Source organism: Orcinus orca, chromosome 8, assembly GCF_937001465.1.
Source record: "Orcinus orca chromosome 8, mOrcOrc1.1, whole genome shotgun sequence".
Lineage (NCBI taxonomy): Eukaryota > Metazoa > Chordata > Mammalia > Artiodactyla > Delphinidae > Orcinus > Orcinus orca.
Window position 1 is genome coordinate 8565291 of NC_064566.1, and position 24497 is coordinate 8589787.

The window sequence follows — 24497 nt, forward strand, 5'->3', positions numbered from 1 at the left end:
ATTATCACCTGAAATCTATAGTTTACGTTCACATTCACTCTTCCAAGGGACATTTTTATGCAGTTTTGGTGGCCTCTTTCTCTGCAGCTCCCTGTTCTCTGGTACCCTACTCCTTGAATCCCAGTGGTCTTAGAAAATCCCTGAACTCGGATCTGCTTCCTGTCAGTCTACATCTGACGCTGTTTACCTGCACCAAGGTTTGGGAAATACCCTCAGGCATAAGTCTGGGCGCATGTGAGCCTTGCCTCCGTCACATCCCTTCTATCAAGGATCTTTGTTGCTCTCCAGTGGCTACAAACCCTTTTGAAAATAGTTCAGAGATTCACAGGAAGTTGCAAAGATAATACAGAGAAGTCCTGTTATCTTCAGCCAGTTTCCCCCAATAGTTACATCGAACAAAACTATAGTACAATAACAGAACCAGGAAATTGTCATCAGCATAAGTGTGTGTACAGTTTTATGTCATTTTATCACATGTATAGATTCATGTAACCACCATAACCACCAGAAGACAGACGGTTCCGTTACAACAAAGCTCTCCGTCAAGCTACCTCTTTATAATCACAGCTCTTCCTCTCCCTCCTACCATTGCTAACCCCTGGAAAATGCTTGCCTGTCCTTTATAGTTTTGTCTCTCTTGAGAATGCTGTATAAATAAAATCACACATGTGAAGTTTTGAGACTGGCTGTTTTCACTCAACATATTTCCCTCGATATCCATCCAAGTTGTTGCCTGCATCAACAGTTTGTTCCTTTTTTATTGCTGAGTAATATTCCTTGATATGGATGTATCGCTGTTTAACAGTTCACTTGTTGTAGGATAACTTTAGTTGTCTTTAGTTTGGGGCGATTACAAATAAAGCTGCCATGAACAATTGTGTCCAGGTATTTATGTGAACATAAATTGAATTTCCTGCTTCCATGTGTGATGGGCCAACTGCATACTGTGGTCCTGTTCTCAGGCTTTGGAGTTTTGATCAAAGTTTGGTCAGTGAATCATAGACTGAGCAGTGCAGATGAAACCAAGAGTGAGGCGCTGGAATCCGTCTAGAAGGCCGGGCAGGAGAGCACACACAGCCTGGGCTCCATGATGTCTACGCTATGTCCTCTTGATTGATAAGGGAAGATCCGTAGTGGATTGGCTCCCTCACTTCCCTTTGCTGGTCTTGGGAAGAGCGGGCGTCAGCTGCTATTTTGCAAACTTGTATAAGGATTCTGTTATTACATAAGAGCCTCTTTTCCCTGGGGGACCATGAGGTCTTTGCAGAGTGGATATCTCTTTTCTGTGACCACAGACTACATGTCTGGCACATGGGGAGGGGGAGGCACTGTGAGTGATACAGGCGGGGATCTGGTCCTTGTTCTAGAAGCTGTGTCTGTCTGGGTCTTGGGGCCCAGCTTGTTCACGCCCAGTTCACAGAGGAGCCTCGATACTGAGTCTGTGGGGGAAACCTTGGGTCTCTGGGAGGTGAACTAATCCCTGTCTTTCCTCCCTCTGCTGCTGGTGAGGGTTTAGACCCTTCTCAGCCCCCAAACAGCACCTCTGTCCCCTGTTTCCTTTCACAGTCTTTTCCTCCCAGTTCAAGACCATTCTAGTTTAAGCTGTGTAATATCCAGCAGCGTTGATTTTCTGTGTGATTGAAGTTCTAGGCGGGGTGGGATTCAGCTCAGGGGTGTGCAGCTGAAAAAGATAAGCTGCGTTCATACATTTATTCCCGGAATCGGAACAATTCCAGGAAGGCATGTATCATAATCTTAAAAAAAGGAGCTTGTCTGGCCTAGTTCCAGAAGGGAACTTCCCCACCCCTAGTGACCATTCCCTGTTTCTTCATCCAGATGGGGGCCAAGGGTAGACTTCAGCTCAGCATTGCTATTGACAGTGCCCTGGCCATGGTCTTAGACATCTGGGGACATTTAGGGATGGAGTGAATAGTCCCTACATGTCCTCCAGATGGAGACCATCTCTGGCCCTGCCCTGGCTGACAAGGTGCCTTGGGATGAGACAGCAGAGGAGCTGCGTAGGAGTCCTGGCCCCACGGAGCCTCCAGCCCTCCTGCTTGCACAATTGCTTTGCTTCTCTCCCAAGCCAAGCCCCTCAGTGGATGCTGGAGATGCAGAGAGGGAGGGACGAGCACACAGAATCCTGCCTGAATGGAGCTCCAAGTCCAGAGGGGTGCAGACAGGAACAGGGAATCACAGCACGACACAACCATGGGGGGAGACGGGGAGGTCCTGGGCGCCTGGGGACCCAGAGGGTGGCAGCTGACCAGGCTGGGGCCTGCAGGGCAGCTTCTCAGATGTGGGGTGTCTGATGGGGAAGAAGAGGAGGGGGCGTATGGAGCAGGGTGTGAGGTCAGAGAGAACTGGATGTGCACAGGAGCAGAGGCAAAGACAAGCAGTGGGTCAGGGAAAGGGCAAGTCATTCAGTCAGCCTGGGTGGAGCAGGAAGGGCGAGGAGAGGTGAGGAGGGCAGGTCAGGAAGTGCTGTGAGCTGCCCAAAGGACCTTTCCTGTGCTCTGACGTCAGAGGAAAGTCATGGGCAGACGTGCCCTTAGGAGGCAGGTCACAGAGAGTCTTGGGGACACTGGATGTGGAGTGATGGGAGCAGGGGGGGCACAGTCAGGGGGCCGAGGGGGTCACAGAGGCAGGGACGGGGCTGCCCTAGACCAAGTCAGTGGATGGGAGATGGACGAGGCAGTGAATTCAGGAGAAACTTCCAGGGTTGGCATTGACTGGACTTCGTGATGCAGGTGGCAGGAGTTGGGGTGAAGGCGGGGAAGAGGGAAAGGATGTGCTAGGGAGATGGAAGACTTAGGATGGTCCTCTTCTGGGACTGGGAAACCTGGAGGAGGGGTTGGAAGGGGGGATGTCATTCCCCAGATCAGGAATGTAGAGGGAATAGAAAAAGTATTAGTTCTTGCAGCTGGGGTGCCCTGGGGTGGAACATGGACGGTGAGGAATGGGGTGAGGAAGGGAAGACAGTCAGGACCATGGGGTGCCTAGTGAGAGATGTGGGCAGAGGAAAGACCCAGCTCGAACTCTTCACACAAGTGACCTTGAGCAGGTCATCGCCCTTGAGGGCCACATGGCAGGTGTCCATCCCACTGCAGACACAGCTGTGTGATCCCACAAGGTCCTGGTCCCTGGCCGAATTGCCCGTTGGGTCACATTAAGATCCCTTCAACTTGCATCTTCAGGACATCAGCTCTGAGAGAAGGGCATCCTGAGGCCAGGAGGGGATCTAAGTGGGGGCTCAATGTGACCCTGAACACCACGAGCGAGGGCTGCCGGGCTTGAGGGTCAGTGTGCAGGAAGGGCAGGGACTCGAGACTGACTGCTCAGTGCTGTCCTGGGTGGGCCTGGCTCTTGGACATATTGGAAAGATGCTGTACATACCGTGTCATGAGTACACATGTGCAGAAACACATCCACACAGCCCTGTGCATGTGGAGGCACATCTGAATGAACGTGTACTCAGCCAGCACAGTCCCTGGACCCTCCCTCCTTTCCCATGTCTCGGTGTGTGTGGGGGGGGTGCCGGCCGAGACAACTGCTTGCACCTTCCGAGTTTCCCACCAGTTGATGAAGCTGAAGCATCCCCCCTTACCCCCAAAGAAGCCACTCTCTGGGCGGTGGGGCTCAGGTTCATGTACCTCCGGCTGTTCTAGGGCAGGCAGGCCAGACACTACACCTGGAGACCTGGTTGAGGTTTTTCAAAGTGGCTACGAGATGAGAACGTGATCCTTCTGGCCCCCGCAAGCAGGGAAGGATTTTCTGTCTAAATATCATCCCTTGAGTTTGGAAGCATGAACGTGTGCACACTGAATTGTGTTCTTTTCCACCTTGAGTTCTTTGGACATATTGTAAAAGACTCCGAAACTTTATCCTCTATAGGATGGAATTTGTTGTACATTGATTGAGCTGCACTTTTTGGTAAATCCTCTCACATGTCCCCAGAGGAGCTTGTTTGCAAAAGATCCACACAGCGTCAGTCTGGCTCCAAGGAGAGGGCAGGGCCTTCGGAGCTTGCAAGTCCTGCTTCCAAATCCTGACTCCACCATATCTCAGCAGAGTCCTTGGGTGCTACTCCATCTCCCTGAGGCTCAAGAGACAACTTCTTAAGGGGAGATGATAATACTTGTAACCCTTTGGGATAGGGGAGGGATGAAACAAGACAGCAAGCTCTAGAGCGCAGGCTCAGTAGTTGTGGCGCACGGGCTTATTTGCTCCGTGGCATGTGTGATCTTCCTGGACCAGGGCTCGAACCTGTGTCTCCTGCATTAGCGGGTGGATTCTTAAACACTGCGCTACCAGGGAAGTCCCAAGAGAGTAGATCTTATAAGTTCTTATAAGTTCTCATCACAAGAAACAAATTGTAACTATGTATGGGGGTGGGTGTTAACTAGACGTATTGTGGGGATCATTTCACAATATATACATATATTGAATCATTATGTTGTACACCTGAAACTAATATCATGTTATATGTCAATTATATCTTAATACAATTAAAAAAATTAAGTATGTATATTATAATTCCTAGAGGTAGCACTAAAATAATTATGCAAAGAGATATAGTAAAAAAAGACAATAGGTTAATTGAAATTGGATGCTAAAACTGTTCAAATAATCCAAAAAAAAAAAAAAGAAAAAAGGCAGGAAAGGGAAAAACAGAGAACTAAAAAACAGTGGGAACAAATAGAAAACAGACAATAAAATGGTACACCTAAAACCAAACCTATCAATGACTACTTTAAATGTAAATGGTCTAAACACACCAATTAAAAGAAAGATATTGTCAGAATGGATTAAAAAAACCAACCAACCAACAAACAAATCTAAAACCATAACCCAACTATGTGCTATATACACAAAACTCAGTTCAAGTATAACGATACAGATAGGTTAAAAGTAAAACGGTGCTCTGTGATGATCTAGATGGCTGGGATGGTGGGTGGGGTGGGAGGGAGGTCCAAGAGGGAGGGGATATACGTATACATATAGCTGATCCACAAACAGCAGAAACTAACACAACATTGTAAAGCAATTATACTCCAGTTAAAAAAAAAAAGAAGTAAAAGGATGCCAAAAAGATACAACATACACACACTAATCAAAGAAAGCTGGAGTGACTATATTGATATCAGACAAAGTGGACCTCAGAGTAAAGGGATAACTAGGGACTTTGCAAAATGACAAAAGAGTCAATTCATTAAGAAGAAGACATATGTGTTGGGGATCCCCAAGACCACCCCAGGTTCAGTGATTCACTAGAAGGACTCATAGGACTTATCATATAGTCATACTTCCAGCTAAGATTTATTACAGTAATGGATACAAAGTGAAATCAGCAAAGGGAAAAGGCACACGGGGTGATGTCCAGAAGAAAACCAAAGGCAAACTTCCAAAGTTCTCTCCAGTGCATTCACACGGGATGTGCTTAATTCTTCCATTGATGAGTTGTGACATGTGCAGTGTTGCCTACCAGGGAAGTTCTCTGAGTCTAGAAATTCAGGCTTTTATAAAGGGTAAGTAATACAGGCACCCTCTGCCTAGCATGTACCAAAATTCTAGATTCCCAGAAGAAACCTGGGTATTCAGCATAAACTATATTTTTAATATAAACGGTTTAGGCACAGTGAGCCACTCTTAATAGTTAGGAATGTTTTATGTCAGTATAGGGAATTGTTTACCAGTTAAGTTCCCAGATACTAGCCAAGACCAACCTTGCAAGCAGCCTTTTCTAAGAATCGCTGTTTCAGGACTAGCATGGTCATTTTTTTTCTGCACAACATAATAATCCAAAGTTTTTTGCACAGTATTTTTTTTATTCTACATGATTAATATACAAAATGCCTCCACTTCCCTGGAGAAACAGTATCATATCTAAAACACACTTTGATATGCACTGAACAATAGAGCTTCAAAATAAAGGAAGCAAAACCAGACAGAACTGAAAGGAGAAATAGATAAATATGCAATTGTAGCTGAAGACTTTCACATTCCTCTCTGAAAACCTGATAGGACCTGTAGACCAGAAAACCAGCCATAATACAGAAGAACTGAAAAACACCATCAACAAATTGGATCTAATTGACATTTACTGAACACTCAACTCAACATCAGAGTACACATTCTTTTCAAGGGTCCACAGAACATTCACTAAAGCTTATATTCTGGATCATAAGAAAATATTTAAAATTTTTAAATAGTTGAAATTATACAAAGTGTGAGTTAAACTACAGCTCAATGACGGAAAGATATCAGAATGATCTACAACACTTGGAATTAAATGACATACTTCTAAATAATCCATTGGTCAAAGAGGAAGTCTCAATGGACATTAGCAAATATTTTAAAATGAACAAAATGTAAACCCAAAATATAAAAATTTGTGTGTTATAGCTAAAGTGCCGAGAAGAAATTTATTGTATTAAATGCTTGTGCTAGAAAAGAAGAAAAGTTTAAAATCAGTATTCTGAGCTTCCAACTGAAGAAATTAGAAAAAAAGAGCAAAATAAACCAAAGCAAGCAGAAAGAAGGAAATAATAAAGATAAGAGTGGAAATCTATAAAACTGGAAACCGAAAACAGAAGAGGAAATCAATAGGGCCAAAGCTGTTTTTCTGAAAAGGTCAATTAAAAAAAGGGAAAAAGATTCAAATTACCAATATCAGAAGTGAAAAAAGGGCTTTCACTAAAGATCCCCCAGACATTAAAACGATAAGAAAATAATATTATGCACTCTACCTACATATATACATTGGATGACTAAGATTAACTGGACCAATTTCTTGAAAAACACAAACTACCGAAACCAACCCAAGATGAAATAGATACGTAGCCTATTTCTATGTCTTATTACAGGAATTGAATTTTTCATTAAAAATCTTCCAAATGGAAATATCCAGGTCTAGATAGCTTCCCTGGCAAATTCTATGAAAGATTAAAGAAATATCCCCAATTTTTACAAACTCTTCCAGAAAATAGAGGAGGGGACAGCATTACCCTGATACCAAAAACAGACAATGATAGTGCAGGAAAGTAATATTAGAGATCATTATCCTTCATAAACCAGATGTTAAAATCCTCAAAAATATTTTAGCAAATCAAATCCAGCTACAGGCATACCTCAGAGATATTGTGGGTTTGGTTCCACAACACCACAATAAAGCGAATATCACAATAAAGAGAGTCACAGGAATCTTTTGGTATTCCAGTGCACATGAAAGTTATGTCTGCACTGTACTGTAGTCTATTAAGCATACAATAGCATTCTATCTAAAAAACAACATACATACCTTAATTAAAAAATTATGCTGTTGGAAAAAATGGCACTGATAGACTTGCATGACACAGGGTTGCCATAAACCTCGAATTTGTTAAAAAATGCAATATCTGTGAAGCACAATAAGATGAAGCACAGTAAAATGAGGTATGTCTATATTTTCAAAATGAATAATACACCACGGCAAAGTAGAGTTTATCACAGAAATGCAAGTCTGGTTGAATATTTGATTATCAATTATGTAATACACCATATTTATAGCCTAAAGAATAAAAAACAAATGTTCATATCATTTGATGCAGAAAAAACCTTTCACAAAATTCAACATCCATTCATAATAATTTGTGATAAATACATCATAATAGTAATAATAATAAAAACTCTCAGTAAACTAAAATATAAGGGTATGTCCTTAACTTGATAAGGGGCATCTACAAAAAATCTATAGTTAATATTATAAGGCTTCTTCCCTAATATTGGGAACAAGGCAAAGACGTCTACTCTCATTCGTCCTACTCAACATTGCACTAGAATTCTTAGCCAGCATAAGACAGGAAAAATAAAGCCTTATAGATTGGAAAGGAAGAAGTAAAATTGCCCCTTTTCACAGACAAATGTAAAAGATTTATGTAAAAGATTCTGTGTAATAGACAAAAACACTTTCTATATATATAGAAAATCAATCATATTTCTATGTAATTACAATAAACAATTGCAAACTGAAGTTAAAAAATACCACTTACAATAACCCTAAAAAGATGAAATACTTAGCTATAAATCTAACAACACATGTATAGGATTTGTATGCTAAAAACTAGAAGATGCTGATGAAATAAATCAAAGACCTAAGTAAATGGTAAGACCTGTTGTGTTAGTGGATTGAAAGATTCAACATAATAAAGAGGTCAATTTTTCCCAAGTTGCTTTATAAATTTTAATGCAATTCCCTTCAAAATCCCTGCAGGATATCTTGTAGGTATGGACAAGCTGCTTCTAAAATTTATAAGAAAAGGCAAAGGATCAAGAAGAGTCAAAATAATTTTGAAGAAGAATAAAGTTGGAGGAATTACATTACCCATTATCAAGATTTACTACAAAGATGCAGTAGTCAAGACAGTGTGGTATTGGCCAAGAGACGGACACACAGATTAATGGAACAGAATAGAGTCCAAAAATAAGCTTGCCCAAATATGGCCAATTGATTTTTGACAAAGTTGCAAAAGCACTTCAACAGAGGATAGATAGTCTTTTCAAAACTGTTACTGGAATAATTGGACATCCAAATGCAAAAACCAAACCAAAAGAAACCTCATAAAACTTCAACCTAAACTGCACAACATAATTAACAATTAATTTAAAATGGATCATAGATCTATATGTGAACTATGAAGTATAAAACTTTTAGAAGAAAACAAAGGAGAAAATCTTCATTAGGCAAAAACTTCTTAGATATGACACCAAAAATACGATTCCAGAAAAAATTGATGAATTGGACTTTATCAAAATTAAAAACTTTTGCTCTGTGAAAGAAACTGTTTAGAGAATGAAAAGATAAGCTAAGACTGGGAGAAATTACTTACAAACCACATATTTAACAAAAGACATTTATCCAGCCTATATAAAGAAACTCTTAAAAGTCAGTGATAAGAAAACAAACAACTCAATTAAAAATGGAGAAAAGATCTGAACAGGCACTGCACCAGAGAGAATACACAGATGGAAAATTAGCACATAAAAAGATGCTCAACACCTTTAGCCACTAGGCAAATACAAATTAAAGCCACAATGAGATACCCTTACACACCGATGAAGATGGCTAACATAAAAAATACTGACAATTATGAGCATTGATGAACATACAGAACGACTGGAAATCTCATAGATTGCTGGTGGGAAAGCAAAATTCCCAAAACTACTCTGAAACAACTCTGGAAAATTGTGACAGTTTCTTATAAAGTTAAACATGCATTTACCATATGATCCATCAATCTCACTAGTAGGTATTAACCCAAGAGAAATGAAAAGTTACATTCATACAAAGACTTGTATACAAATGATTTTAGCTGCTCTATTCATTAATTATCAAAAACTGAAAACCACCCGAATGTTCTTCAGTGGGTCAATTGTGGTACAACGGGATACTACTGAGTAATAAACAGGAATGAGTCACTGATACAAACAGCCACTTAGATTAATCTCCAAAGGGTAATGCTGATTGAAAGAAATCAGTTTCAAAAGGTCACATCCTACCTGATTCCATTTATATGACATTCTCAAAAACACAAAATAGAGTCATGCAGAGCAGATCAGGGAGTTGCTGGGGGTTAAGGGAGCGGATGGAGGAGGTGCAAATACACAGAAATAACACCAGGGCATTTTTTGGAATGATGGAGCTGTTATATATCTTGATTGTGGTAAGGGCCACACAGATCTACGTATATGTTAAGACTCAGAATTTTACCCACCCCCCCAAAGTCAATTTTATTGTGTTAACTAAAAAAATAAAATAAAGAGTAAGGACAACCACTAGAAGTATAAAATGGAATTTACAACTTCCAAATCAGCATAAGGAAAAAAAGGGGGAGGGTGATAAAGAAGACTTTATCAATCCAATAGCAAGTCTGAAAGCTGAAAATACGATGAAAAATAGCAATGGTAAATAGAAAACACAAAATAAGATGGTAAAGTATAAACAAACCAAATATTCCGGGAACCACAGGAGTAGAACTATGGCCAGGCACGTGGTCCTCCCGTGGAGGGATGACCTTGCAGATATCTCCCTTGCAGATAACGTGGCTGCGTGACTGAGTACTTGCCAATGAGACGTGAGTGATAGCGTGTGCTAATCCCAGGTCGGGCTTATGATATCAGATGGACCTTGTCCGTATTCTCTATTTGCCTTCTCAGCGGTTGAAACCTAGATGTGGTGGCTACTGAGCTTCTGCCATGCAGGTGATGCTGATGCCCTGGGGGGTGGTGGCATGATGACTAGGATGACCCAGAAGGTCCATAATGAGCAAAGTTGCCCCACTGACCTGGACGATTTTTCTGTTTAGATGAGAAGGAAATAAACATCTAAATGTTTAAAGCCGCTGCATTTTGGAGTACCTTCATTGGGCTACAAAGCCTGCCTCCTCGTCTAGGCCCTGAAAGGAGGCATAGACAAATCCCAGGCTCCTGGTGGAGGGAACTGCAGAGTTTCCGGAGCCTTCACACTCTTGTGCCCCCTTTCTGCTGTGGGGTCCAAAGCACCTGCAGACTCAGGCTCCTGGTTCCAGAAGTGAGCCAGGCCTGACACCCTGTTGGCAGGTGGAGATTTTAATGAGGATAGGAGAGTGGGGCCATCCGGTGGGGCCCCGGCTATAGGCTGGCCCTCTTCTTCTCTGGCTGGGCTCTCTGGATCCCTCCTCAGTAGTGGACGCAGTAGAGCTGGACGCTGCCACTGATTCGCAGCTCCCGCAGCCGCTCCAGGGCCTGCTGGCCCAGGGTGGTGGCCCCCACGCCCTGCCCACTGAGCGCCAGCTTCAGCTCTCCCTCTTGGCATAGGAGCAGAACCTGGGAAAGGAGGGCATGGGGCTCTGCAGGCTTCCAGACCCTCCCTTGCCTGCCTGATGCCCCACCTGGCAAGGACACAAAGATTGCACCCATGGGGCACCCAGTGGTGGAAAAGACCAGGACTAGGGGCCCAGCTCATCATCAGCCCTTCCACAAGGATCTGCCCAGGCTTTGGCCTCAGTTTCACCATCTGTAAAAGGGGTCGTTGCTCTCCCTGGACGAGTGGTCTCAACCTCAGCGGCACACTGGAGTCATTAGGGGGGCTTTTTGATAATGCTGAGGCCAGGGCCCCCCCTGATTAATTAAAGAGGGGTTTTTGGGCATGGGATCCCCAGCCCAGATCTCCTCTCCCCCAGTGGGCACTGGCTTCCCTGCCCCGCCCCCAACACACCCCCAGTCTCCCGGATGGGAATGTGGCTCTGCACTCCACCCCAGAGGGACCAGGCATATTGGCTCTGACCCACCTCGAAGAATCGCTGCGGGTAGAAGAGGAAGGGGGCCAAGATCAGTTTCTTCCGGCCCCAGCGGGAGACCCAGGCCAGAGTTTTGTCGGCGAAGGAAGCCCTGAGCGTCACAGGAACGTGGGCGGCCTCGTCCAGCAGACTGAGCGTGAAACTGCGGAAAGGGGCCGGAGAAGGGGCTGAAGGCTTGCTAAGTGCCAGGGGCGGTGCTAAGCCTTGATGTCTGTGGCCCAGGGCTGACTTAACCTGTAGAAATGTTCTGGCTGGTCCACGCCATTCTTCAACTTTAAAGTAATACCATTTTCAAAAATTGAGAAAGTTTATGTAAAAGATAGCTTTCAGCTTCTCTTTTAAATAATTAGAAGATCTGGCATCAGAAGATCTATGGAAATATTCTTTCCACTTCACCACATTCCCAACCTGGTGCCTCACTACGTGACCTGCCTGGCCTCTGAGGACACGTGAATCATGGCCCTTGAGAGAGACAGCAGTAAAATCATTCGCTGTGTCACTAATAATAACCATGTGAATTGAGCTAAGATAAGCACCTGGTCTCCTGGCTCCAAGCTTGGGGAGGAGTGGGGTTCTTTCCTTCACTGGGAACTTTTTCATTTTCCCTGTAGAGTGGGATTATCTTTCTCCTTTTTTTCTGATGGGGGAACTCAGCACTCCAGGCTAAGAGAGGTGTAGCGACTTGGCCAAGACCACAGTTTTTTGTTTTTTGGGTTTTTTTTGCAGTACGCGGGCCTCTCACTGTTGTGGCCTCTCCCGTTGCGGAGCACAGGCTCCGGACGCGCAGGCTCAGCGGCCATGGCTCACGGGCCCAGCCGCTCCGCGGCATGTGGGATCTTCCCGGACCGGGGCACGAACCCGCGTCCCCTGCATCGGCAGGCGGACTCTCAACCATTGCGCCACCAGGAAAGCCCTGCACAGGTTTTAAGTGTCCTCAGCAGAAGTCAAACCCAGGAAATTTGGCCCAGAAAAGCCATGAAATCCAATGCAATTCCAGAAGGAAGGAAGGGAGGAGGGAAGGAAGGATGGAGGGGAAGAAGGAAAGGAAAGAAGGAAAAGGAAAGAAACAAAGAAAGGGAACGAGAAAGACACTTGTCTAAGTGGTGTGGAATCTGCAGGTTTGGGAAATGAAGCATGAGCACCCCCTATGGGAGAAGTCAGGAAGCATCTACTTGGTTACTGCGTCCCTCCAAGTCCCCACCTCCCAGCACTGGGCCTCTTCTCTGGGGTCGCCTGGCTGTGTTTCCTAAACCAGGGCACTGTGGGAGGTCACATCCTCTCTCTGGGTCTCAGCCTGTGCCTTTAAAGGGCCTTTCCTGAGGCTCCAGCTGGGACCTGCGGTGAGAGGCTGGTTGGCCTGACCACATGCACAGACAGGGAAGATACTCCCGGAGTGGGAGTTGCTGGTGCCACGAAGGCACCAGAGCCCTGGACCCGACCCCAGATCAGACTTTCACAAGCCCTGCAACCTTGGGCAACTTACTTCTGCTCTCTGCTCCTCTGTTTCCTGATCTGGAGGATGGGGATTGAGCAGTGGTGCTGGGGGTTAAAGCGGCGATGTTTATCAAGCTTATGCCTGGCACAGAGATGCCCCTCCTGCCCCTCCTTCTGCATACTTACTCCTTTGGCTCCGGCAAGACCAGCCCCCTCACTATGATGACCTGTCCGGGCCAGAGACCCTGGGGAAGGGCACGCGAGCAGGGCACCTCCTGAGGGAACACGGGAGATGACTGAGAGGGGGACTCACAGAGGGGCTCGGGGAGGGATACTGCCCCTAGGAGCTGCTTCATGGGCTGCCCTCAGGGGCCAGGGAGCCCCAGGGCTGGTTAATCTCTGCCTCTAGGCCTGCATCCAGGAGACACTTCTGCTCAGTTATTAAACACCTACTGCAGGCCTGTCTCCAGTACTCGGCTCTCTCTGGCCTACCCCCCACCCGCCCAGCCCCCGTGCTGGGAGCCCCTAATGCTGTGCTCCAAACTGTAATGGCTCATTCATTGGTCTGCCCCCCTACCAGCCTGTGGGCAGCTGGGGGGGGGGTGCTGGGACTGATTTGTCCCTCCATCCTAGAGCCTGGCTCTGGGCCTAGCACAGGAGAGTATCAGATAATTGTGTGCAGAATAAATGGAGAAAGGGTAAAATGACGCTGGAGTTTCAGCCTGAAGTCGACTGGCCCACCGATAGCCTGCAGTTTCCTATAAAGAAGGGGAGACCCTGATGCTGAGGCCATATGCCACCAGCATATGGGATATGAGTGGGAGGGGGTGCCCTCCCACTCCTGATGGAGCAGGTGAGGGACTGTCCCTCTGCCAGGCCGAGAAGGGGGAGGTCACTCACCAGGCTGGGGCTCTTCAGCAGGAAAGGCTGTCAAGGAGAGAAAAAGGGGACATGGAGGCCACATGGTGTTTGCTCATTGAAAGGGAACCTCGATATTATTCTTTAAAAATGGGGATATTTGGGGTTTGCCCCTCTCAGAGATAATACAGGGAAATGACTGGAACCCCAGTGGGGCCCTCTTGAATTCAGATGGACACCAGCTCTGGAATAATGCAGGAGAACTGGACGGGGGTGGGGTGGGGTGGGGGCGGTCCTGTCATGCACGCACTCTGTGGCTCTGAGCAAGTCCCTGGGCGCGTCCTCTCCCCTTCTGCCCTGCTGGCCAACCCACTACCTCACAGGGATGCTAAGAACTGAAAGCTCCAATTGAGACGGATCTTCTGATAGGAAGACTGGGGCCCTGCCCGTTCCGGGAAGCCAGCCTTCCCCCAGCCATCCTCCCGAGCTGGCCCTGGTGCTGGGAGAGGCAAATCCAGGCTCCCAGGGACTGAGGTGGGGCCAGCCGTCTCCATGGCAACCGCACAGTGAGGGAGGGGGCAGCTGGGCCTTGTGCAAAATGAGCAGCAGCCCAGCGAGGGGCGGGTCCCGCTGGGGGAGGAGGGAGAGTCAGTGGCTCAGCTGGCGTGGCTGGGACCGCGAGGGCCAACCCTGCTCGCAGGAGACTCACGTGTCCAACCGGATACTCGCTACCGCCCTCCACAAATGGCTGTTAGGAGAGAGAACAAGCAGCAGGCCAGATTCGGGACCACTGCAAGCCCCAGAGCTTGATTGATTTCGCTCCCACCTGCCCTCCTGTGCCTGGGAGGGGGCAGAGGCCAGCTTTGGCCTTGAGAGCTCCTCCTCTCCCCGAGGCCTCGTCGGGGCTTCTCCAACCCGGCATTTTGAACACACTGATTCCCGGGCCCCACCTCCGACTTACTGAATCAGAATCTCTGATGGCGGGTCTCAGAAATCTGCATTTTTAATCAGCTCCTCAGCTGGGAATGATACCCCACAGGTCCAAGACTCCAAGTCATCTGCCTCTGGCCACTGCTCCTCATTGACCAGACCCCATGCCCAGGCTAGGATTCTGCCCGAGGCTCTTGGACCCACCTTCTGTGGTCACCTCACCCCTCCTCGTGTCCAACACCTGGATGGATGCCCTCCACCTTGGCTATAATTGGTGTGACAGGGCTTGTCTGGGGCGGGAGGGGGTCCTGGGCCTGTCCAGGCATCAGGGGAAGTCAGAGGCTGCTGCCACCCAGGACTTGGCCCCAAGGGAACTTACGCTGATGTTCAGGAATCCAACGGCCGTCACCAGGATGTCTCCATATATGCCCAAGGTGTCTACACGAGACAGCGGGAGCTGGTAGCGGTAATGGAGAAAGTGTTGTCCATTTACACTCACCTAGAGAGACAGACAGACTAGGCTGGCTCAGCAGCAGCTGATGGTCCTGAGTTCATACTAACGTGCCAGGCATCATGAACATCCTTTCTGGAATTTTCCTCATTTAACTTCACACCAACTCTACAAGGCAGGCATGTTTTACAGACCAGGTGCCCGAGGCTTGGGGAGCTGGCAACTTCAACGCCCCTCCGGGCCACTGACACCCCATGCTGGCCCCATTTCGCCTCTCAGCTGACCCACCAGCAGCTGGAGCAGCAGCCCCCGAGCCCTCCCCACCATCCACAGGTGAGGAGCCTCCGGAGGCTGTGTGACCCCTGTCCCACAGGTGCCCCCCTCCACTGCTGGCTCCCACCAGCTCCCTCTCCCCTGGAGAAGTCTGAAGATCTTCCTGGCAGGAGTTCACATCAGCGGTGGAAGCCCTGAGGCTTCACTCTCCCTGTCCCTTCCCCCTCTTCCGTGAGACGGGGAGAATGACGGTGCCCTCCTCATGGCTTGTTGTGAAGATGCAGTGAGCTAATATTTAAGGGATTAGAACAGCGCCCGGCATACTGCAGGCGCTCTCTAGACGCTCCCTGTGACGGTAGCAGTGGCACCCTCTGCAGGGCCGGCACCATAGGGCCCGCTGAATGCTGCCATCTGTATCGGGCCAAGTGGGCCCAGGGCAGCTTGGGACTGGGCTTGGCAGCTCCTTGGTCCTCTGGGTACTGGACTCTGTGCGCCATCCCCCGAAATACCGCTAACGCAGTGACATGGGGAACTTGGCTGAAGGAAAGAGAAGCAGAGGGACACAAGTTCTAGACTCCCTGATTTCCCCTTCCGTTCACCTTCATCTCCTCATTTCCAAAGAGAAAGAGGATGAGGAAGCTCGCTCCTTTCTGCAGGGCCAGATGGGGCCACCGGGCCTCGGCTTGCCAGCGCCCGCCGCGCAGGGTGTTGCAGATGACGTGTGGCTTGGTGGTGTGGAAGCGAGGGTTGAAGTGGATGGCGATATCTGGCCGGGGGTGCAGGCTGCAGCCGCACTGGAAGTCCACCTGGAACCTAGGGGAGATGAGGCCCCCAAAGGGCACCTGCGGTCAGAGACTCCCGGAGACCCTGAAGGTAGAGAGGGAGCCCTGCCGAGCACTTCCCTTACCTGCGTGCATTTAGAGGAACCGCTCCCTGGAGCACGACCATCTTGCCTGCTCGCAGGCCACCAAAAATCGTCGCGACATAAGGAACCACCTGAACAAGGGGATAAACCCATCCATACAGGGTTGAAGAAAGGGCCTAGGGACCCCTGGGTCGGGGGGTGCGGTGGGGAGGAAAGAGGAACAAGAAGACTCAGCGCTCCCACCCCAAACTGAAAATGTCCTAATGGGGAAAAATTAGTTTTCTCTGAAGTGTTCTCTTCCATCTTCTCCCCTTTCCTGGACCATCACACATCAAAGCCACACTCACGGGCAAACCAGATTCAGCCCCACTGCCCCCTTGGAGCACCTGTCCAGCCCCTTACCCCAGCTCCTAGGGCACAGTAGCGCCCCCAGTGAGGCTTACTGTTCCCCGGTTGCCACCCTGGCCTCCAGAAGCCTGGTGTCGAGGCTTCCCAGGGACTGTTTATTGGCCAGAACCTGGGAAGTGGGAGGCAGAAGGGTGGACAGATTGGGATCTGAGCGCAGACCCTGATATGGACACCTGGAAAGATACCTGATAATGACCCCAGCCTACCTTCCCAGCTCACCTTTCCCCTGGCATCCCTAAAATACAGCGTACACTTTGACCACTCCTGACCCTTGCTGGGGTGTTTCCTCTGCTCTCCTTCTACCCTGTGAAATCTAACTTGACTTTCCAGGCTCTGACACCTTCTCCAAGCATCACCCATTCTGGTGCCTGCATTATTCCTTCCCTCGCCATGCTCTCCCCTGGCGTGGCTAGTTTGGCCCTCGGCCGTCTGGCTTCGAGGGAGCCGTGCGGCTGGTGGTTCGTGCTGGAAGGCACAAGCCCTTCAGAGCCGAAGCCCTGTCTTTCGCTTCTCCAGGCTCAGTGCCTGGCCTGGCACAGAGTGGGCTCTGAGCAGGTGTGTGCAGAATAAATGTGAATGTGCAGCAGGTACTCATTGGGCAGTATCTCAGGACTGGGCCTCGTGCGGTGTTCTCCAACTCCCAGCAGGCTTCAGAAGCCTGAACTGCCCAGAAAGAGCTGAGATCCAACAGCATTGCCCTCCAGGTGGGATTTCGCAGCTTGCAAAGCAAGGAGCCACTGTAACCTGGGCGGCTGCTTCATCCCATCACTCAGGCACCTGGGGAAGTGTGGGAGACCCCGGGCTGTCAGAGCACCCACAGCTTAGCCAGGCTCAGCACGTCAGTCCCTCCTGCTTCCCAGGCTCTGGGCCTGGCCTGTAATTAACTGAGCCAAAGCAGTTCTCCTGGGAGGCGAGGACCAAGTAAAGGGAAAGTGATAATTAGTGTTCGTTAGTGGGAGGGTGGAGTCTGCTGGGAGTTCAACCTTCTGTAAAGCACTGTCAGGCTTCAGGAAATCTGCAGGGCACTGGGCTGAAGGAGGAATCGAGGAAACCCCAACACCATCTCTCACTTGGAGGTTCCAACCTGACTCCCAGGCTGGAGATGAGCCTGCCCTTCCTAGTGATCAGTGTTCCCCCAATGATACTACGCACTCCCCCAGACCCTCCTAGCCACCCATCGTACAGTAGGGGACACCACTCTGTCTCCAGGCCCTACTACTTTTAAAATGCAAGGACCCTGTGAACCCAGCAGTCATTGACACGCGAGTGGGAATGAGCTGTCAGCCACTTTGCTAAGCTCAGGATGGCCTTCCAGAGCCCATGGGCAGGGGCCAGGGAAACAGGACCTATGACTGAGGGCCTCTCCAGCCCCCAACCCGGGATACCGGGCCCAGCTGGAAGGGGGAGCCCTGAGACCCAGGAGGTTCTGGACCCGAGCGGCTGCTCACCGGGTGGAAGACTGGCGGCTGCAGGATGAAAGTGTCAGGAAGCGGGTCCAGTTTTTCTCCAGGCGACATGGTGGAGGGGGGGCCTCCAACTTGGGCTGCAGGTCCTGATTCCAGGAGCCCTGCCCCCACTGGACTGACTCACCTTTCCCAGCCAGGTCCTAAATGCCTGGGGCAGCTCTCCCAGCTGTCAGTCTCACCTGCACCTGGCAGGGTCCTTCCTAATGGTGCTTGGAGCAGGTCTGGGAGGGCAGTTGTCCAGCGCCCCACACCAGCTCCAGCCCCACCGGCTGGACTGGGTGTCAGAAGAGATCCGTGTTGAAGGGCGCGTAGCTTGTACTAACTAACCCTCAGGGTCTGAAGCACAGAGCCCGTCGCAGAGGGAAGCCAGAGGCGGGCTCCTTTGGGGCCAGCGGGGTTTGTGATTTCCCGGGCTGCAGCCTGAGCCCTCCAGGGGTCAGAGGCAGGGGTGATGGTACACGGGGGCGGGTCCCAGGAGAAGCCCCGCCCCCAGCTTCCGGGACACCAAATGAGTGGCTTCCCCTCCCCTCCCCACAAAGGTTTCCGTCTCTCTCCCTCATTTCCCCACCCCTTTCCCCACTCTTCTCCCTTTGGCAAATTTTACAGTCCTTGGGGGCTCCATTTCAGCACTGGGTGGAAATGCCGGGGCCCAGACGGGGTCACAAGAAAGTGGGATGGGGAGAGGTGAGAAAAGGCAGGGAGAGAGAAGACCGTCTTAGGCTCAGAAAAGGGAGTGGTGGGCAGCGGGGAGCACACAGCTGCACCGAAGGAGACCTGGGTTCTTGCTCAGCTTCTGCTCTAATGTGCTGTGTGCCCTGGAACAAGTCACTGACCCTCTCTGGGGCTCACTTCGATTATCTGTATATAAAAAGGGTGATCACAGTAGCGTGTCTCCTGTCTCGAAGGGAGGTCTGTATCTGGGGGTGGGTCTAGATTTCTGCCTTTTTGATTTTTTCAAGCTCCCCTATGATCCTCTGGACTGGAATCATTCCGGTTCTGGTTCAAATTCCAATAAGCCTTTCCCTTTAAAAAGCAGCACAACCTCTCAACTTTATCCTGAGTTGGGAGGCCCCAGGATCTGACCACAGCGTCAGACGTGGCAGCAGGGAATTGCTGGCAGGGCCAGGCTGGGCAAAGGCTCAAGGGCACGGGGTGGTGAGGGAAAAGTAAGCGGCTGCTTACTTGGCGAGTACTTGGGCAGTGCTGCGGAAAGACGTGTGTTAGCTGTGCTACTGAAGGGCTGCCTGGAAGCTTGTTAGAAATGCAAGGGCCCCACCCCAGAACTACTGGGGGGCAGCGCCCAGGAATCAGCATTTTAACGTACTCTCCCGGTGATTCTGATGCATGTTAATGTTTGAGAAGCACTGACTGAGGTCCAAACCGGCAGGGCTTGGGATACAGAGCCAAGGTGTTTGTTCAGATCCTGCTGGGTAGGTGGAGCTGCGTGGCTGAAGGTGTTTCGTGCGGGAAATTTGATCAGAGGTGCATTGAGGAAGGAGGAGAAATGAAAGGTGGAGAAACCATTTGGGCAGGGACAAGGCTGGCCTTGCCGCTGGGAGTCAGATCTGGGTCCTGGTCCCAGCCTGGTAGGGCCCCAATGGTGCCCCTCCCCCACTCCCATCCCAGCCTCAGCGCCTCTTCTGTGAATTGAGGAGCCAGGGCCACCATAGCGAAATACCAGCGACTGCGTGGCTGAAACAACAGGAGTTTATTTTCTCACAGTTCTGGAGGCTAGAAGCCCAGATCAGGATGTCAGCAGGGTTGTTTTCTTCTGGGGCCTCTCTCCTTGGCTTGCCGATTTTGTGTCCTAGTTTCTTCTTGTAGGGAGACTGGTCATATTGGATTAGGGTCCGCCTACTTGACCTCATTTTACCTTAATCATCTTTTTAAAGGCCTTATCTCCAAATACAGTCACATCCTATGTACTGGGGGTTAAGGCTCAACGTATGACTTGGGGGTGGGGAACACAGTTCAGCCCATAACAGAAGAGTAGTTATAACTGTTCTCTTTTTGAAACTCCAAGGTATTGCAGCAGTCGGGAGAGGGGGATGCTGAGGGCCTGCAGTGGGAAGGCAGCAGAAGAAAGGGGGATGGTGCATTTCATTTCTCTTTTCAGGTGACCCCAGCTTTCGACAACTGGGAGGGACCTGGTTGGCTTAAAGCACATGTCCAGAACTTGTTGAATCTGATCTAAGAGGCTCCAGCATAAGAGAGGGTCTTAGTGTCTGTTGTTCTGTCTTGGGGTGGACACAGGGGGGTAAATTCCTCTTCCTGAGCCAGAGTGAGGGGGGGACTTGTGGGAGAGCTCCAGGAAAGGGCTGATGGTGACCCTGACACTGGCAGGTGGGTTTCCCCTGCCCCAGACGGGCACCCTCCCACCCCATCCTCCCAAGTCCCTCCATTCTGTGCTTTTTCCTCAGAGCACTTAACATAACTTGTCATTATATACTGAAGAATCGTTTGGAACTTCCCTGGTGGTCCAGTGGTCAAGACTCCGCGTTCCCAATGCAGGGGGCCCGGGTTCGATCCCTGGTCAGGGAACTAGATCCCGCATACCACAACTAAAAAACAAAACAAAACATCCCACATGATGCAACGAAGACCTGGCGCAGCCAAATAAATAAATAAATATTTTAAAAAAGAATTGTTTAATGTTTGTCTCCCATTCCCCCTACTCCCCACCTATAAGTTCCACGAGGGAGAGTTATTCTTACACTCTCAGTACCAAGCAAATGCCTGACACAGAGGAAGTGCTCAAAATCTATTTAAAGACTGAATGACTATAAGAGGTGATGGTTTATGGCTCCTGTCCTGTCTCTGCCTCCTTCTCTGTCTCTCCCAGCAGGTGTGGAATTGTGGCCCAAGCACAAAATTGTCCCTATACTCTTCTAGCTGGCCACAGACTGTAATTGAGGCAATTTTATTGATATCTGTCCATTACCAGTTAATAGCCTGGGAAACATAATCCACTTTCAGGGATCTCAAGGTGCCCCACTCTCCCCCTTTCTATGGTCCAGCAGCCTCTTTCACAGTCCCTGCTCCTGAATGGGTGTAACTCTCTGGGCCCAGGGAGGGACTAATGCATAGATTAACCTACTTTGGTCTGCATCTCCACCCCTTTCTTCTGTCTGATTCCTTCTATCTGGAAACTCTCATGGATCCTCTTTCTCTCGGGACCAGTTTTGCATCATCCTGGAACAGAGGGTAGGATAATTAGGAGAAATACTAGGCAAGAAGAATTGACAGAACCCAACAGCTGCCTGGATAAGGGAGACAAGGAGAAAGGGCCCCCAAAAGTGACTCCAGCATCTTGAATCGAATGATTGGGAAGGGCTTCCCTGGTGGCGCAGTGGTTGAGAGTCCGTCTGCCGATGCAGGGGACACGGGTTTGTGCCCCGGTCCGGGAAGATCCCACATGCCGCGGAGCGGCTGGGCCCGTGAGCCATGGCCGCTGAGCCTGCACATCCGGAGCCTGTGCTCCGCAACGGGAGAGGCCACAACAGTGAGAGGCCCATGTACTGCCAAAAAAAAAAAAAAAAAGATTGGGAAGATTCTGGAAAAACAGAGAAGATTTACGTATAATCTGGGGCGGTGGCAAGCTGGCTAATTTCAGCCAAGACCATTTTGGAGGAGGTGGGCGCACAGGAATCAGTCTGGATGGAGCCTGGACACCAGGGATGTCCAGTCAGTGTTTTCGAAGGAATGGATGCTACTGCCTAAAAGCATGTTCATATACTCTTGAGAAAACAGCTTCAATTTCTTTTGGTGCTATTCTGCCCTGTAAGTGAGTTTTAGTGGCTGCAACAATTTTTCATAACTGGGTGCTGTGGACGTTAAAGGGATCAACAATCAATCTTGCTCTCAGGGAGCTTCCAGTCTAATTGGAGAGAGAAGACATACACTTGGAGGGGAGAACCAATAGGACAAAGCCAGCTTCTTTTTATTTATCTTTTCCCCCCAAAGAGATAGAACCATTTGATTAGAAATATAAAATCGGGCAAAGAAAAAGCATCACCCATAACCTCAGTAAGCTAACACGACACTTCTTGTTACTTTGATGTATTTCCTACTGAACTTCTTCCCTCCCCCGCGGATCATATATTTATTACGGAATCTCAACTCAAAACCTGAAGTAGCTTGATTTTTTTCCAACCACTGCTTTTGCGCATATATGTTGACTCTCTCTTCTCTGATGGGTCGAAGACCCCATAATATCCCAGGCAGTTCCTATCACTTTCCAATCACTTTTGGTTACTGAAACTCAACCCTGTTTAGCACTGATCATCAATGGTTGTTGACATCACACAAAGAAAGAGAAGCAGACATATTTACTTCCTGATGGTAGAACACATCGTCACTAATGACATCCTCTTGAAGAAAAAGCCATCTGACCTAAATTTGATTGAACCTCTAGACTTAACCACCAGCGTACAGGGATACAGGGCACAAATGATCATCTCGAACAATAGCAGCAAAATTCAGATGCTGGGAGACTTTACAGGACCAATGACCCAGTTTCTTCAATTAAAAAATTAAAAGGGAAAAAAAAGGTGGAGGAGAAACCCATAAGATCAGAGGTTGGCAAACTTTTTCTGTAAAGGGCCAGAGAGTAAATATTTTAGGCTTTGAAGGCCATGAAGTCTCAGATGCCACAGCAACTATGCGACCCTGACCTTGTAGTGGGAAATTTGCATCGACAATATGTAAACGATGGGCATGGCTATGTTCAAATAAAACTTTATGGATGCTGAAAGTTGAATTTCATATAATTTTCACATGACGCAAATATTCTTTTATTTTCGAAACCATTTAACAATGTATAAAACCAATCTTAGCACTTAGGCCACACAAAAACGGGCAGTGGGTGGTAGTTTATGGGTAGCTTGCTGACTCCTGCTTTAGTTAAAGAAAGTACGAGGCACATCAACGAGTTCTAACTTATGGGGTTTTTAAAAATTTTCTTAATTGATTTATTTATTGGCTGTGTTGGGTCTTCATTGCTGCATATGGGCTTTCTCTAGTTGCGGAGAGCGGGTGCTACTCTTCGTTGCGGTGCGCAGACCTCTCAGAGCTCAGTCTCAGTTGTTGTGGCACACGGGCCCAGCTGCTCCGCGGCACGTGGTATCCTCCGGGACCAGGGCTCAAACCCACGCCCCCTGCATTGGCAGGCGGGCTCCCAACCACTGCGCCACCAGGGAAGTCCCTAACTTACGGTTTTATTTGGATTTTGGTTCAAAAAAAAAAGAGTTAAACAACGTACAAACAGTCAGGGAGACGTGAATGTTGATTGCCTATTTGAGGACATGGAACTGCTAGAATGTTTTAAAATGTGCTAATGATATTGTGTTCATCTTTATTTTGTATCCTTTAGAAATATGTAGTGAAATATTTACAGATGAAAGACTAAGGCATCTGCCATGTGCTCCAAAATAATCTGGGTGTAGAGGAAGCGGGTGGGGATATAGACGAACCAAGACTGGCCATGTCCTGATGACTGGAGAAGCTGGGTGAAAGGTAAATGGGGGCCCATTATTCTGTTCCCTCTATTTTTATTTGTGTGTGAACATTTTCGTAATAAAAAGTGAAAATACCCAAACCAAACCAAAACCAACATCAACCGAACGAAAAACCCAAATCCAAAACCACAGCTCAATCAGTGCACAGCTTTTGATCTCCTATACTATTCACCTGGGGAGAAATGTATGGCTTAATGGCCTGGAAGTGCGGGAGCACAGTCTGCTCCTGTGGGCACCGTCCTACTACAGTACCCTGAATGGCAGGGGTGGTGGGAGCTACTGTAGTTGGGGGCAGGGGTGAGGAACAAGGTTGACAGGTCCCAGGCAAGCTATGGGGGCTGTCATGGACTCGCTCTAGCTCTGGGCAGTTCTAGTCTTAGGAGTGGGAGCCTTGGTAGAAACAGTGTGCACTATTTCTATCAAGTAGTAGAAAGTGTTCCAGCGCTCTCTGCCATGGAGAAGCCCCTCAGAGAGGTACCTGGAGCTCCCTCTGGGCCCTTCCAGAAGTAGGAGCCCATCCCCCCCCCAGCCCTCCTGCCCAGCCTGGCTGCCTGAACAGCCCTGTGGCGCTCACTGCTCCACCTCAGTTCCTTCACACGATGCCAGGAACCTCATGAGAGCCAGGAGTTAATCACCCACAGATGTTCACTACAGGAATTTCAAAGGGCTATATTTTAGGAAGAAGAAAGATGACCTCAGAGGGACCCACCGGGCAAATCTAAGCAAATGTCTGTATAATATAATAATGGTAATAATAATAATAATAATGTGAATTTGGGGTTAAAAAAGGGCAGAACTAAAATAGCGTGGAAGGGGCAGATTGGAGTGGGAGCATCCCAAGGCCCTCACATTGTTTCAGAGGGGTGTTCAGGATATTACTTTTAGACTTTGAGCATGAATGTTAAAATTTCAAGGGCAATAAATAAAAAAATAGAGTGTAAACTTCCAAATGAATAGAGAGAAAAATGTAATACACACCTA

General features: G+C 48.5%; 1 protein-coding gene across 3 annotated transcripts; it reads right to left on the minus strand.

Moving 5' to 3' along the window:
* Window positions 1-5493: 5493 nt before the first annotated feature.
* Window positions 5494-18067, minus strand: LGALS12 (galectin 12). 3 transcript variants are annotated; one of them, XM_004264250.4, is made up of 9 exons: window positions 17983-18067; window positions 16169-16257; window positions 15861-16074; window positions 14917-15036; window positions 14317-14355; window positions 13650-13676; window positions 12936-13024; window positions 11307-11457; window positions 5494-10842 (listed from the first exon to the last, which is right to left on the minus strand). In XM_004264250.4, the coding sequence occupies exons 1-9, from the start codon at window positions 18049-18051 to the stop codon at window positions 10696-10698; spliced, it is 945 nt and encodes a 314-aa protein (XP_004264298.1). In that variant the 5' UTR covers window positions 18052-18067; the 3' UTR covers window positions 5494-10695. The 3 variants fall into 3 exon arrangements, with proteins under 3 accessions (XP_004264298.1, XP_004264299.1, XP_049569486.1); XM_004264251.4 differs by lacking the exon at window positions 13650-13676 and having other exon boundaries at window positions 17983-18066; XM_049713529.1 differs by having other exon boundaries at window positions 10720-11457.
* Window positions 18068-24497: the final 6430 nt, after the last annotated feature.

What these genes read in the sequence shown, in the direction of transcription:
- LGALS12 (XM_049713529.1), bottom strand. Translation starts at nt 18,051, where the DNA reads ATGTCGCCTGGAGAAAAACTGGACCCGCTTCCTGACACTTTCATCCTG. An exon ending in AGCCGCCAGTCTTCCACCCG is followed by an intron (nt 16,258 to 17,982) that starts GTGAGCAGCCGC and finishes CCCCTTGTTCAG; the next exon opens with GTGGTTCCTTATGTCGCGAC. An exon ending in GCGAGTATCCGGTTGGACAC is followed by an intron (nt 13,677 to 14,316) that starts GTGAGTCTCCTG and finishes TCTCCTTGACAG; the next exon opens with CCTTTCCTGCTGAAGAGCCC.